The sequence below is a fragment of the Andrena cerasifolii genome, chromosome 1, assembly GCF_050908995.1.
Source record: "Andrena cerasifolii isolate SP2316 chromosome 1, iyAndCera1_principal, whole genome shotgun sequence".
Taxonomy (NCBI): Eukaryota; Metazoa; Arthropoda; class Insecta; order Hymenoptera; family Andrenidae; genus Andrena; species Andrena cerasifolii.
Window position 1 is genome coordinate 33,139,799 of NC_135118.1, and position 15,132 is coordinate 33,154,930.

The 15,132-nt window shown below is 42.4% G+C and overlaps 3 protein-coding genes across 4 annotated transcripts in view; 2 read left to right on the top strand and 1 right to left on the bottom strand.

The window, feature by feature from the left end:
* The window catches only part of LOC143377383 (neurotrimin), a 66,350-nt gene extending 56,934 nt beyond the window's left edge, over positions 1-9,416 (top strand). The window contains exon 6 of the mRNA XM_076828600.1: positions 6,408-9,416. Within this exon, the coding sequence (XP_076684715.1) occupies positions 6,408-6,514 (107 nt within the window). The 3' untranslated portion in view covers positions 6,515-9,416. The remainder of the gene's footprint in view (positions 1-6,407) is intronic.
* Positions 1-15,132, top strand: part of Parvin (beta-parvin) — a 411,519-nt gene that overhangs the window by 391,306 nt on the left and 5,081 nt on the right. The gene's annotated exons all lie outside the window — the stretch shown is intronic.
* Positions 9,227-14,628, bottom strand: Ciao1 (cytosolic iron-sulfur assembly component 1). Of its 2 annotated transcripts, XM_076828562.1 has the most exons (5): positions 14,345-14,592; positions 11,076-11,442; positions 10,879-10,993; positions 10,644-10,808; positions 9,227-9,804 (listed from the first exon to the last, which is right to left on the bottom strand). In XM_076828562.1, exons 2-5 carry the CDS (start codon positions 11,430-11,432, stop codon positions 9,536-9,538), a joined length of 906 nt encoding a protein of 301 aa, XP_076684677.1. In that variant the 5' UTR covers positions 11,433-11,442; positions 14,345-14,592; the 3' UTR covers positions 9,227-9,535. The 2 variants fall into 2 exon arrangements, with proteins under 2 accessions (XP_076684677.1, XP_076684668.1); XM_076828553.1 differs by lacking the exons at positions 9,227-9,804; positions 10,644-10,808; positions 10,879-10,993 and adding exons at positions 11,570-12,135; positions 13,483-13,944 and having other exon boundaries at positions 11,210-11,442; positions 14,345-14,628.

Sequence of the window (15,132 nt, forward strand, 5' to 3'; positions counted from 1 at the left end):
GGCAAACCCGAAAGCATCGGAGCTCCAAGCATCGCCTCGCGGCAAGCAAAAATCCATCTCCGCGCGATACCACCGCCCGCGCCCTTCAATCTCGTCCTGCAAATCTGCACTCTGTACCTCCATTCTCCTCCCTTAAGGGGCATTCCAGCTTGCGCGCCAATAAATTAAGCAATCGTTCGGGAATTTATTGCGAAGAAAAGATATATAATAATGGTATAAAACTTTTTTTTCTATTTATTAAACTACATTCTACCGCCAGTAAAAAATATAAAAATAATAAAATTATTATTTACTTTAATGAAAAAAATATATTAAAGCGATACAATTATTATTTACTTTAATAAAAAGATATATTAAAGCAATAACATTATTTACTTTAATAAAAAAAAATTATTAAAGTAAATAATTTATTATTTTTACATTTTTTACTTACGGTAGAGATGTAGTTTAATAAATAGAAGAAAGTTTTACACCATTACTATATTCCTTTTCTTCGCAATAAATTCTCGAAAATCCCATCTTTAAGGTATGTTGTTGATACGCGTCAGGACGCAGCGTCAAGAACTCCAAAGTGGATTTTCTCGAAAACGAAGCGCCAAATCAAAAAATTGTATTCCTTTTCATCGACGTATTTACTCGTTATAATTCGAAAAGAAACAGCGACTTTTTTCGATATCGCGCTCCATTTTCGCGGAAATCGACTTTGAATTCCCGAACGCTGCGCCACATCTCGCGATTATACGGCAAAGGCGATCCAACAAATGGCTCGTTAATAGTTAGCGGGGCGGGCGCTAAGGAAGTTCGCCGAAGCGACGGTAGATTTCGCGAGTTTCAATTAACCGTCCCCGTTAATGAATTCCCCGTTAATAAAAAGGAACTGCCTCGCTGTCGTAATCGTGTTTCATCGCGAAGCTGAGCTTCCTCCGTCCGCTCGGGCGCAAAGAGGAGAAAAGAAGCGGCATCGATATATTTCATAACAAGCCGACTTCCTCGTTTTTCTCCACCTCCCTCCCTGCACTGGCAGGCCCTGTACTATTTCGAGCTCCGGACTCGCCCCGGCCGTTTACACAGAACGAATGAATCCGATCGGTCTCTTGGCAGAAGATAACAGTCTTAGCAAAAACCACTCAGCCGAGCGAGAAGAGTAATTAAAGAGATTTCTCAGGGTGCAGCGCGCTGAGCTCAGCTATTGTTGCGCCACCCTGTGCAAAACCATACCCTCCCCCTCCCCCACCTCCTCACTCCCCTGCGCCGCTCACCCGCGCCGCCCCTCCGTCTGCGCTATAGCCTTAGAAAGTAGAATTCGGGATTAGGGCGGGTGGGGGTTGGGCGGCCGCGGGTGGATGTACGTCTGACAGAGAAAGATAAACGTCTATCGGCGTCTGGGCGCGGGGGTTTATCATAAAATCGATATACGGGGTGGTCCAGTTACCACTGCCATCTTAGTACCGCCGAAACTGTGAACGACACACCGGGAGATTTAAGAAGCGTTGAAGAGCAGGTCGCCGTTAGTCTCGTTCGAATGGCACGATGGTGATCGAAGGAGGTTACGACGGGGAGGCGCGAGGGGGAAAGGGGGTTGGGCTCGAGTTCCAGGGAGTAGATTAGTGAAGCTGTGTAGCGGGATTGGGTTGGGAGTGGATACTGGGGTGTCTATATAGGTCCAGGGTGGTATGTTGGACCTGTAAAGGGCGTTACTCGGCGCGTCTTCTTCTTTCGCGTTTTTAGCGTGTTCCCCTTTCAGTGCAGGTTCGGAGAGGTAGTTACGTCAGAGCTGGAACAGAACTTAGCTCGGATCTGATCTTGTTACTGATGGAGGAACACTGCCCACCAGCCGGCCGGGGTATCTGGTAGGCGTTAGTGGGACCGCGCGAGGGTGGGATAGATCACGGGGACATTCCGTGGTTAAAGCAGTTTGAAGGGATCTTTGGAAGGTAGGGCAACTGGGAGTAGTTTGGATCACAGGGATATTCTTTGGTTAAAGAATGTTGGAGGAATTTGAAGGGATCTTTGGAAGCTAGAATATCTGAGGGGAGCTTGGAGCAAAGGGATATTCTTTAGCTAAAGGAACTTAAGGGGACATTCTTTTTGGTATTGATTTATATATGTATATGTTAAGATGATGACAAAAAATTGTACCGTTTTTCTCCGATGTAATCTTGAATAATTAGCTACAACTCTGACGGTGATAAAAAAAAACGGTGTACATAAAAACAAAAGGACAAATCGACGGATTTCGAAAATTCTTTCAGGATTCTTTACGTAAATGAACTCGCTATCGTACTGCCAACTTTCATAAGTTTTGGACCACGCAGTTTGATTTTATTCGGCATAAAAAATTACCGGTTGCAGGGCACTCTCACTAAAACATCTCCCAATCATCGAAATTTCATTATTCTGCAGTACAGATTGGTAATAGGATGACCATACTCACATATACATTCTGTGAAAAAAGTACCGGGAATTGGTCAATGAAACACAAAATATGTATTATTCATCCAAATTTATTGTATCGCCTTCAAAGTAGGCCCCTTTCGAAATAATACACTTATGCCAAAGGAGAACCCAATCGTCGAAACATTTTTTCAACGCATTTTTTTAAATCAACTTCAGTACTCGCCGCGAATTCTCTTTTATGTCATCTATCGACTGAAAACCGGGTGCCTCGAAGTGGTAATTTCAGTTTTGGAAAAAGAAACAAGTCGGCCGGAGCCATATCAGGGGAATGCGGTGGCTGCTCGATAAGATTTCTTGAGTTTTTGGCCAGAAATTCGTTCGCAATAATAGCCTTGTGAGATGGTGCGTTATCGTGGTGCAAAATCCATGAGTTTTCTTCCCACAAATCTGGTCTTTCTCGACGAATTTGCTCTCTCAAACGCCGCAAATAACGCTCAGATAATATTCTTTATTTACTGTCTTACCTTGTGGCAAGAATTCCGAGCGCGCAACACCGGGGTAATCCAAAAAAACTGTCAACATCACCTTCACTTTCGATCGACTTTGACGTGCTTTTCTCGGTTTCGGCTGAATTGGAAGGCGCCATTCCGAAGCTTGTTGACTGGTTTGCATGTCAAACTCGTAAACCCATGTCTCATCACCAGTTACAGTGCGTTTTACGAATGTGGGGTCGGAATTGGCTCGTTCTAACGCGTCTTCAGCGACCTTAACGCGATTGAGTTCTTGCAGAAAATTCAGCTCTTTCGGCGCTAGTCGAGCGGCAACGCGTTTCGTGCCCAAACAATCGTTTAAAACGGTACGAATTGATTCGCGAGACACAGAAATTTCGGTGGCTATCTCTCTCAGACTTAAACGACGATTTCCAGCCACCATTTCCTTCGCTTTAGCGATGCGAAGTTTAGTCGAAGACGTTGATGCCGACCAGAGCGAGGCAAAACTTCCACCGCATCTCGACCGCTTTTAAATGCACTGTACCACTCATACGCGCGTGTTTTTGATAAAGTCGATTCACCGAAAGCCTTATGTAACATTTTCAGCGCTTCGGCGCACGAAATTCCATTTGCGATGCAAAATTTCAGACAGATCCTTTGTTCGATATTTTTAGCCACTGTAAAAATCGCAAAACACACTTGACACGAACTGACACAATGGCGCACTGTAAACAAACTAAGTGACAAGTAACGCTGAAACTCCGCGCGAGTATAGAGGACAGTTGTGCCAACTTAGCGGCAAAAAGAATTTCAACAATCCCTTTAAGCGAGCTTTTCAAGCAAAGCTTTCGATCTTTCATTTCAGATGATCCTATTTTGAAAAATCATGCACACGATGTTCTTACACCGTCAGAGTTGTATCTATTTATTTAAGATTACGTCGGGAAAAAAACATTTTATCATCTTCAAATATGCATAAGTCAATACCAAAAATACTTTTCACTCTGTCTGTTACAATTTTGTTTAAAAAAAATTCTAAACATTTGAAGGGATTACACGAGAGTGTACCCTTAAAGGAATTTGATGGGATCTTTGGAAGCCGGACCATCTGCGAGTACTTTGGATCGCAGGGATATTCTTGAGTTAAAGGATCTGAAATGAATTCGAAGAATTTCTAAGACCCAGACCATCCGTGAATATTTAGTATCTCAGAAACATTCTCTAGTTAAAGGAATTCGCGGAAGCCTTTGCTAATTGTAGATTCGAGGGGACAGAGGCCCAGCAATGAACAGTAATTCCAGCAGCAAGTGCAGGAGGTGCCATCACGATATGTTTCATCCTTAAGGATGGAACGGAGGTTCTTCAGACGACTACAAGGACCTACGAGTATAGGCCATTGAGGGCCACTTTAACCGTTCTGCGGTCGGAGCCCCCTAGGGATCGTCAACCAGCCAACTAGCTACCCCGTCTCGCAAAACCTAGCCGCACACACGTAGCAGCTTACAGTCTAAAAGACAGCACACTCAAGTGTTCTTTCCCGAAACTCTCGTGCCACCCCTGGCGCGACATCCGACCGCAAGGGGTTAAATTCTAACAACGACGCGTGCACACCGATCCCGCGAGTTAGCTGCCTCCTGAGTTCTCATAACCAGTGCCCACCGAGAGTACAGGCACATCAGCGCCCCCCTCGGACTCCCGCTGAAGCTCCCCAGATTGCACGAAGCGCCGAAGTACTTAACAAAAGAAGCGCGTTAAATTAGATGCTTAGAACTAGTCCCGCTACGAGCCCGCCCAACTTCCCACGACAGCATCACCGACTGCACGGTACTATAGCCCTTGAACCCCTTTGGGACGAATTGAACAGCTCCGCGAAGGGCCAGCGGGCCAAGAGCCACCTTGTGTAAAAACAGAGCCAACAAAACCCGAGAACTTCGTCAGCCCGCAACAACTAGGGAAGTAGCTTAACGACGTCGAGAGACGGGCGCGGAATTGCAGGAAAACTCGGAAGTTGCAGAGTATAGATTGTACCTGCCCCCAGCCAGGGACTCCTCCGGTAAGAGGAGACCGCGCCGCTCCCCGGAAAACACCCCTCCACCTGGGAGAAAGAAATCCTTACCCTCCCGCAACTCTGCTACACCCTCAAACCATGGGTGCATTTTTCCCTCCGGACGTAACACGGCGATACCGTCCGCCGGGCCCACCCAGTCAGTGTTGCCAACTCTACGGATTTTCCCGTATGTCTACGGATTTTGTACTGTATCTACGGATCTGCGGATCGTAAGCTGAGATCTACGGACTTTTTACCTTTTTCGTGAGTTAGTGACTTATAATCCTTTCCAACTTATGTCTCCTTTCCACACCGACAGATTAGTTACACCCTTCACATCTAAATTTCAATCATCCTTTGCTTATATTTCGGCTCATTACTATAATTCCCTCCCACCTGATATTCGAGGTTTAAATTCGTTTCCTGATTTTAAATGTAAAGCTCGGCGATATATATGGTTACATTATGCGTCGCAATAACTTTCTAGTTTCTTAATGTTAGTTAGTTTTTGGTCATTTAGTTAGTTATTTAGTTATGGTTAGGCTTCTAACAGTATTGTACTGCAGCTTCGCTTGTCTTTATTTATTATTTTCTTCTCTGGATGTGCCAAGTAATAAAGACGAATAATAATAATAATAATAATAATAATAATAATAATAATAATAATAATAATAATAATAATAATAATCAGCAAAAGAATCACTTTTTTGTAAAGACAAATAACGACATCTGTTGCCACACATTTTTTGTTCATTGGTCCTGTAATAGAATCTCCCCCTTCCACAAAAAATATGCAACCAAAGATCTATTAAAACGAAACAGAAGAATTTATTAACCAATTTTCGCATCTTACGACTTGCAACGAGACACTCGAAACGTTGAGAGTGAGAGAACGATTTACTTAGAATTTGAAAGTGAGTTAAATTTATTCCAGTATTAATTATGTATTATTCAATATATAATGTATATTATATATTTCAGAATTTTCACTAATACGTTGGGACGAAGGTCTTTGGCGAAAACGACTTTCGCGGAAACATTATTTTTGGGAATAGCTCTTGTACTGAAGCGGAATTAATAAAAGTCGATTTCACAACTTTAGCGCGTGAACTTTTTTCGTAACTTGTGAAATTTTGTTGTGACGATAATTTTTTTTGAGGATGTTAGGGGAGGATCGAAATATAAGATTCCTAGAAAGAATTTGGGAAAGCACGGTTTCCATGAGCAAAGGAATTAGCTTCTTCAAAAATGTAATAATTAACACTTATGAAGAAAATCCGTAGATCAACGAATTTTTCAAAGGGGGATCTACGGAATTCTACGGAAAGTTTTACTCTTCCCTACGGATTTTCAAAAAATCTGAGTTGGCAACACTGCACCCAGTATACCCTCCGGATACCAGGGAAACAATTCCAATAAGACGGCGGACGCTGCGACGGAATTCAATTTGAATTTTAATCATTGATCCGCAGGGGAACATCCAGCGGCCATGCAGCACGGCGGTCAACTGAGGCTGGCGAATCTGCCCTTCGTAATGATCTCCACCACTCTGCTGGCTTTCCTCAATCATCGCTACTGAACGAGCCGTCGCGGGATTACTGGCCCCGTCTCCGGGATCCTCGTCGTTTAACGTCGCTGGAACAAAAAAGAAAGCGTCCTAGACGCGCGAAACTCCACTCTTCTTTTCAATCCCTTCGTTACGTACAAACGCGCACCAATCTGCCCACAGCCGCGACGATATTTGGAGGTTATAACGGTCGAGGGGTTCGGGAGGCGGGTAGAACGTTCGCGATCGCAGCGACCGAACTTTCGACGCGCGACACATCGACGAGTCGTTATTCCGCGCGAGCGGACCGCTCCCCGTCCGTGATTTCTAACGCCTCTAGGTTGGATCGCCTCGCGCACCCGGTAGCCGCCTCCCAAAAAGCCGAAAAGCTTTCGAAGCACGGCTACGGCCGGGCGGCGGGCTGCGGGGGGGCGTCGCGAAAGTACGCGTGCGACGTTGCCGCGCGAGGGGACAAAGCGAGAGATACCGGAGTGAAGAATGGACGGGTAAAAGTGATCTCGTTCCCGTCGTAGTTGAAGGGTCGGGGGGGGGGGAGAGAGAGAGAGAGAGAGAGCGAGGGGGGCGAGGCTCGCGAGGAGCAAGGTGGAATTGGACCAGACCGCGGCACCATCGAGTGCTGAATGTATTATAAGAAACGTAGTCTGTTGTAACGAGTAAAATAAGAGACAACGATGCACAGGGTGTCCTAGGCTCGCATGGTCGAATTGCGCGGATACGTTCCACAGGTCGGGGTGAAAAGGAAGTGTTGCGTGAACGAAGTTTCGCAAGTAGGTCGTCGAGAAGTTACAAGAAGTATACCTGTTTTAACGAGTATCTCAAAATGACGAGCCTTGCCCGGTAGAAGTGCTTTACTGTCGGAAGAGATTGTATAAGTTACTGTAAAAATATATAGTCGCGTTGAATCTCGCGAGTCTTCTTAACTTCAATCACCGATGTTTGAAGAAACAACTCTGGAATCTACGCGTCACGGGGTGTACGTTCGGACAGCTCGATCATGATTCCAGGACACCCTGTATAAAAGAAGCAATCGATGATAAAAGAATATATAGTAAATGATTCGTCAAGGCGAATCGGTCGATACCGAATGGCGGGAAGTACCATTTTATTTGCTGTGTTGCGGTTACAAGACAATACATTGCACTTGCCAAAGGAAATGTACGAATTATTGTTGAGAGGCGAGTGAGAGTTTTAATCGTTCCGTTACGACGATATTTAACTACGTAGGCTACCGTTGTACGCTTCGAGGCGGGGAGGGGAGCGCTGGCAGTTGACTGGTCGCGAGCCGGTGGCCGAGAGGAGCGTGAGAAATCGTCTTCCACCGCGTAAATTGAGAGCCCGGATTAGGGATTAGTCCACGCATGAATCTGGATTATCTCCGAATTCGATCTGGACGTCCGGCGAGTCGCACTTTTCAACGGGAGTGGCGACAAAAAAAAATGTATTCCGCGCTGGGGAGGGTCAAGGATTGGTAAACACGGGACACGCGGCGGTTGACACCGAGAGAGACACAGCAATCGTTTGCTCGTTTATTTTCCACGTTCTCTCGTCCGTTTCGTCTAGCAGTATCTGTACTGTCCGAAACGCGCGCGAGAGGTTTTTCTTTGGGCAGAAACTGGAGACGTATACTGGACTATGTTCGTAATAGAATCGCACGAAATTATTCACGAAAGATATACGGGTGGCTGTAACTTCGGAAATTACCGATAGACCGTTTTCGATGTTGCGTGAACGTTCGCGAGCGCTCGGGCCGCGAGGTGTGCACGCGTGCGAGGAACGCCCCATGCGCGTTCGATGTCTATGCTTGCGTAGCGCGACTACGAGGCTCCCGCACGCGTTTATGTGTTGATGTCGAGAGGGTTGGAAATTTAATATTAGATACTTGTAGATCGCTTGTACTTATATGAGTATTTTTCGGGAGGGAGACGGGGATGTCGATTCGGGAACAGTTTCCGAAGGCAGCCGAATAATATTCTAACAAGAACATAGTCCTTCGATTTAGGTGATCGAAACGTAACGATAGGCAGCCACAACCAGTTATCGCAGCATAGTAAACGTTCGACTGGAGGCGTATGAGATTTAACGATTAGAGGCAGCGGGCACTGATGCGATACAGTTCGCGTGCCGTTCAGGTTTAAATTTCCCGTTGCCTGCTCCGCGGAACTATCGGAGAAGCGGCCGGCACGATCCACAGTTTGGGCGTCTGAGCTCAGGGTATACTTCCACACCGTTCAAACGGTGCTGTAGAATCGCAATTTATAAAGTGTTCATCGTGTATCTCGTCGCCGGTGTACGCAGCGTCGTAATAATAACGCGAGAAGATCTGTTGTTAGTGTCGTAACTACACCCACGTTGTACCGTAAGCCAGATTATACGCATTTACAGGATCCCGATGGGTAAACATAAGTTTCGTCTAATTACCGAGCGAAATACGAAGTCGAGCTGAAAGCACCGTGCTTAGAAACTCAATTGGACGCGTGGACCTAAATTGAAATCGTTCTAATTGGACCAGAATAACGACTGTTGTATTTTATTTAGATAAGTTCTCGACGGATAAGTATCGATTACGTGCGTTGTTTGTGGTCAGAGTTTTCCCTTCGTAACTAATATGGGTGTGCTCTGTGTGAATGGTGGATGTAGGAAGAGTGAGACGAGCGGATGGCGAACCAAGTGAGACTGCTCCAAATAATCAAAATAAGGGTGATCGATTCTAATGGTTACACAATGTTCAAAGATTAATTGCGAAGTAGTTTAATGCTCGTTATACGAAAAAAAAAACTTACATGCTGTTTCTGTTCTGTAGTTGGAGATTGTTTATGTTGAACGTACAATATACGACGGTTCTTTTATGTACTTACATCCAGACATTTCTCTGATTGAATTTAACAGATTGAAATAAAAATTGTCAATCAACAAACCGGGAAAGAGATGATTTATAATATTAATAATAAAATTTTATCATGTGTAATAATCAGATCTCATCCCACGTTCGGTGTCAACTTGTCTGTTCTGTTCTTCTTTTTTTTTAAAATAGGATTAGACAGTTGTTAGGGGGTCCGCGTCAGCCTCGGACACGGTCACTTTCACAACTTTGTTCAGCATCTCTTGTAGGGTGGATGCGAATGTTTTCAGATAACCGCGCTCGGAATCCGAGTGGTTCGTTAATATGACACTGATTCCCTTGTGTACGGCATCAAGGACATCGTGGTGTAACATCTCTCCTGTGAGATATAAGTGAGCAGAGACGTCTTTTAAAACGGATGTACCGGCCCCAGCACAAAGTGCAACGGTACTGACGTAACCATCTGAAAGATAGGAGTTCGGTGTTTTCAGTATCTTTGCAGATTAACAGTCAATCGTAGAGCTGTAAATATTCGAATAAGTCAGGGTTCGAATTTCGAATTGTACCGAATACGCATCTAAACGTTTGAAAAATAAATAATTGTAAAGACCAATATGAAAAGAATTTCACGATGAAATGTGAAAAAATATTTCATGTTCAGACTCCTATTCGGTGCAATCCGAAATTCGATCACTCTGAATATTTGAAAACTATTAATTTGAATAATATTCGAATATTCAAATTATTCGAATACTTAGAATATAGAAATATTCGAATGCTTAGAATACTGAAATATTCGAATACTTAGAATATCGAAATATTCGAATACTTAGAATACTGAAATATTCGAATACTTAGAATAATAAAATATTCGAATACTTAGAATATCGAAATATTCGAATACTTAGAATACTGAAATATTCGAATACTTAGAATATCGAAATATTCAAATACTTAGAATACTGAAATATTCGAATACTTAGAATATCGAAATATTCGAATACTTAGAATACTGAAATATTCGAATACTTAAAATACTTAAATATTCGAATACATAGAATATTAAAATATTCGAATACTTAGAATACTGAAATATTCGAATACTTAGAATACTGAAATATTCGAATACTTAAAATACTGAAATATTCGAATACTTAGAATATTAAAATATTCAAATACGTAGAATACTGAAATATTTGAATACTTAGAATACCGAAATATTCGAATACTTGGAATATTCGAATATTCGTAACAGCCCTAGTGTCGATCGTAACACACGAATTCGAAAGTAAAATTTGTCACCTGTCTTGCGAGCACGGGCTAATCTAACGTACTTCAGGCCAGTGCGTTCCTTCACCAGTCGTACAGCCTCCTCGATAGAGATTTTCTGCTTCAAAGTGCACATTCTCCCATAGCCATAACTTTCATTAGTTGCGTTCACTTGTATCGGCTTGCTCTTGTGAAGTACTTGCAGATACAACATCATTATTCATACTAATAATCACTAAAACTGAAAAATCTGTAACTTCAAACTTACCATTTTCAAATGACGAAGCCAACCAGTCGTTTACACCACCCGTCACCGAATCGAACGTGGTATGCGGAGAGTAAACAGCTATTTTGTTCTCCAAACATTTGGCCACAATTCTCTCCTATAAAGACACTAACTCTATGAGCATTAAGCATTGGTAATTGAGAATCAAGCGGATAAGACAATAACAAGCTCTCCGTTACCTTCCACGATCGAGTGGTCACGGACTTGAGGGGTGCAAATATCAGCGGATGATAAGTGATGATCATGTCAGTCTTCAAGTCTAAGGCTTCCTGCATTACATCCTCGGTTAGGTCGTTGGTTAAGAGAATATGGGAGACCAATTTTGTCTCTGTAGGTTCAACGAGCAATCCCACGTTGTCCCAAGAACCCGCAAGAGACAGGTCGGCAAACTTCTGCAGCGTGGCGACAACTTGTGGCACAGGAATCCCAGGCATATTAAGATTCATGCCGCTCATTGTGCAGGGTGTATTGTCACGTTTCAATATACCACAAGAAGTTTTGTAGCCCTGTTTCAATCCGGTGAGATGTCTAAGCATTTATATAAATCTGTAAGCAAATAATGGAATTTGGTATAGAACGCAGCTGCGAGCACTCCGCGCCGAAGAAGGTAAGCATCGAGGTAAAAGAAATTCCCATTTCGTGAATACAATTTATTATTAAAAAATATAGTTACATAATACAACAGTTGTCCTATTCATTGTAAAACCAAATTTTCACTAAACCGTCATCACTAGCCGATGCGAGTTGTCCAGGAACGATAGGATTCCACTGCACACAATTCACATCTTGGGTGTGCGCGGTATCCATCGAACAAACCATACTAAAAGACAGTTGATGAGGATCAGAATCTCTGTCCTCTTTAAATATTCTAATAATGTCGTCGCCACACGCCGTCACTAGTAAACCACTAGTTTTACACCAATCGATATCGTAAATTGTCCTCGTATGGTATCCGGATATCGTGCACACGCACTTCCAAACAGATTCATTGTTCGCCGTAACGATTCCAGGCTCGTTACCAGGTTTATACTCTTGCCATATTTTCACTGTTTGATCGTCACTGCAAGTCGCTATCCGATTACCAGTTTTGTCCCACGCGAGGCTCCAAACCGTCGAGGTGTGAGACGCTAAAGTTGCCACGAGCGACCAGTCGTTGTCCGCTACGTCCTCCTTGAATATCTTTACCGAGTTGTCGTAACTAGCGGACGCTACAATCTCTTCGTTAGGATGCCACCGGACCTATCAATGGCATTGAAGCTGATTAGTCAAGACGCTCGAGTACTGCCTTACATATTTCTCTAATTATCATTCCATGCGAGTCGGAAGTCTTTTCGGAGTAACATTTCAGATTTAGGTGAAACTTGGATATGTTGTAGTCTTTAGGGATATATAAACATATCTTGACGGATTTTTCAAAATGTCAAAAATTGTGGATCTTACAGCTCCTTGAAATATAGCGTTAATTTTTTCAAAAAATTATAACTGATAAACTAACAAACTGATCAAAATGAGCTTTTGGGTGCTTACAATGAAGACATAAGAGTATCTAATAAAAATTATTTCACGGAAAGAAAACAATTTTTTTACCATTTATTTTGCAATGCGGTGCTGGGCGACGCAGCTTCACATTCAATTAATTTTCATTTGGCCAATTTTAAAGTGTCCGTATTTCTAAAAACGGGTCCGTAAAAGGGACAAATAGGACTATACCCTCAATTTTTTTCAAATTTTTAAATAGCGCCCCGCTATTATACAATGTCAATTGTTTAGAACAATTGCAATATAAATGGTCAAAAATTTGTTTTCTTTCCGTGAAATAATTTTTATTAGATACTCTTATGTCTTCATTGTGTGACATCTCTACCACTATGTTCTTTTTCTGCGATACTTTTCTTTTCCTACGTTTCTAACTTTCACATTCCAAATTCTCTTACTGTTTACAACTTCCTGTCTATTTTTCTGCAGTTCGTTTCTCGAGGGTTTCGCCTGGGCCTGGCATTCGTCAAGAACATCTGGCGACTAGGCCCGCGCGAGCCCAAGCGGAGTCGTTTCTCGCGTAGCTTTCTCTTTTACCGATCTCAGCATTTCTTCAGTTTTCTGTCTCGCTATTTTTCTATTTCCTTCCTGCATTTTTTCCACCCCTGCTTAAGGGTACGGTTTGTGAAGACAGTCAGCCGGTATCGAGCAGTTGCTGTGTTACTTGCCGATGACCTCACGCAAATCTCTGGCTGTATTGTCGCAAGCTTTATAACAAATAAATTGAGTGTGTCGTTAGACGGAGTCAGACATTGTTTTACTACATACCACCTCAATTGTAAGCACCCAAAAGCTCATTTTGATCAGTGTGTTAGTTCAACAGTTATAATTTTTTGAAAAAAAAAGTCAACACTATATTTCAAGGAGCTGTAAGATCCACAATTTTCGACATTTCGAAAAATCCACCGAGATACGTTTATATATCCCTAAAGACTACAACATATCCAAGTTTCACCTAAATCTGAAATTTTCCTCCGAATAGTGTCCGACTTCGCAAGGAATGACCCCTAGAACAATATCACAATCGATGCACGTGTAAAGTCCACTTACCTTTTTAACATCTTGAGTGTGAGCATTAATAACGGCAGCGCATTCATACTCGTCGTCGTTCACTTCCCATATCCAAACAGATTTATCTCGACTACAAGTAGCCAACAACTGTCCGCTACGAGACCAACTAACACTTTTCACTTCGTTCTCGTGCCCCTCCAAGGTCGCGTTACATTCGAACTGCCCAGACTTTTTGTCCCACACAGCGGTGGTGGCGTCGAAGCTAGCCGACGCTATGTAATTGCCGCAAGGGGACCACGCTACTTCTCTAATAGTTCTTGTATGCCCCTCGGTGAGGATAGTTTTTATAACCCACTTGGGCTCCTGCAGCCCCCATATTATAATTGTTTTATCCTCGCCGCAAGACGCGAGGCAATTGCCCTTAGGGTGCCAACAAACATTCCACACCCTTCCTCTATGTCCGCTCAAAGTTTGCTTTAATACCAATGTACCCATCTCTACCTGCAACAGTACAATGACTTTTTTTAAACTCGCACAGCTGACCTTGTCAATGGATTCCACTCGTCAGACCCGTGGAATGTATTACAGATATCGATAAGGGAGCATGGGTGTGAAATGTTTGCACGTCGTACTTAATATTTAAAAATGGAACTTAAGAGACAAAACAAACGTGAATAATATGGAGCGTCTGTATTAGCGCGCAGAAATGACAATCGGCAAGTGGTCGTGAAGAAACTTCGACATGATTATTAAGTATTACTGGTAATTTCGAAAGTGGAATATTATTCCAGGAATAATACAGATGATGGTTTAAATATCGAAGTATCTAATAATCGTTCTGTGACATGTCAATGGTGGGTGGTACGGTGAACCCGCGAATTATGTTCCAAATAATACTTACGATATGCGTTTTGAAGACTGTGTACTTTCACTGTGTAGAGAAAGAAGTGGGCGACAACTTCGATCGTCTGCATATGCTTTGTATGTAATTACTTTTAGGTATTCACGAGTGATAAGGAAATTCACCGTTTGCGAGTATCACGTGCGCCATATAACCATGAACGATTTCTTGTTAAGATAAGAAATCCTTTCCCCGGGAAAGTGTCTCGTAAACATTTCTTTCTGTGAAATTTTTGTTGTCGTTACTGGAATAAGTGAAATAATGCTACCTATTTGTTATACGAAAGTGAAGGGTTTTAATCGCTGTTAAAAGGCCGTTTAGCGGGAAAATATAAAATTAGTTGGAACTGGTCCTTGGGGAGACGGATCGCTTTGCATGAAAGTAAATTATTGTGTGGTATAGTAAAAACACTTGTAGGGTAAACCAACCAGTGAATAATCGAATTGTTGAATCTATGGACCTTTGAGATTAATACTTGAATATATTTGTGTATAACAACAAAACAACTGTTGAAATTGCATTTAAATTTATTTTCCTTGAAATTTCTATAAAAATAATTATTTATTCTTATCGTAATTTAAAAAAAAAGAATTATAAAATGCAAAACGCGTAGAAGCCCAGTAAATGACCGCATACTTTTAATAAGAATTGTACTTATTAATGTTTGCTTAATACGCATAATTAAAAATATAGGATATTAAAAGTGCAACTAAACTCCATTTATAAACATATAATAATGTTTAAATTTATAATTGACGTTTCTTTGCCTAATGGTCATTCACTGGTAT

What these genes read in the sequence shown, in the direction of transcription:
- Ciao1 (XM_076828553.1), bottom strand. Translation starts at nt 13,938, where the DNA reads ATGGGTACATTGGTATTAAAGCAAACTTTGAGCGGACATAGAGGAAGG. An exon ending in ACACTCAAGATGTTAAAAAG is followed by an intron (nt 12,136 to 13,482) that starts GTAAGTGGACTT and finishes TGCCATTGATAG; the next exon opens with GTCCGGTGGCATCCTAACGA.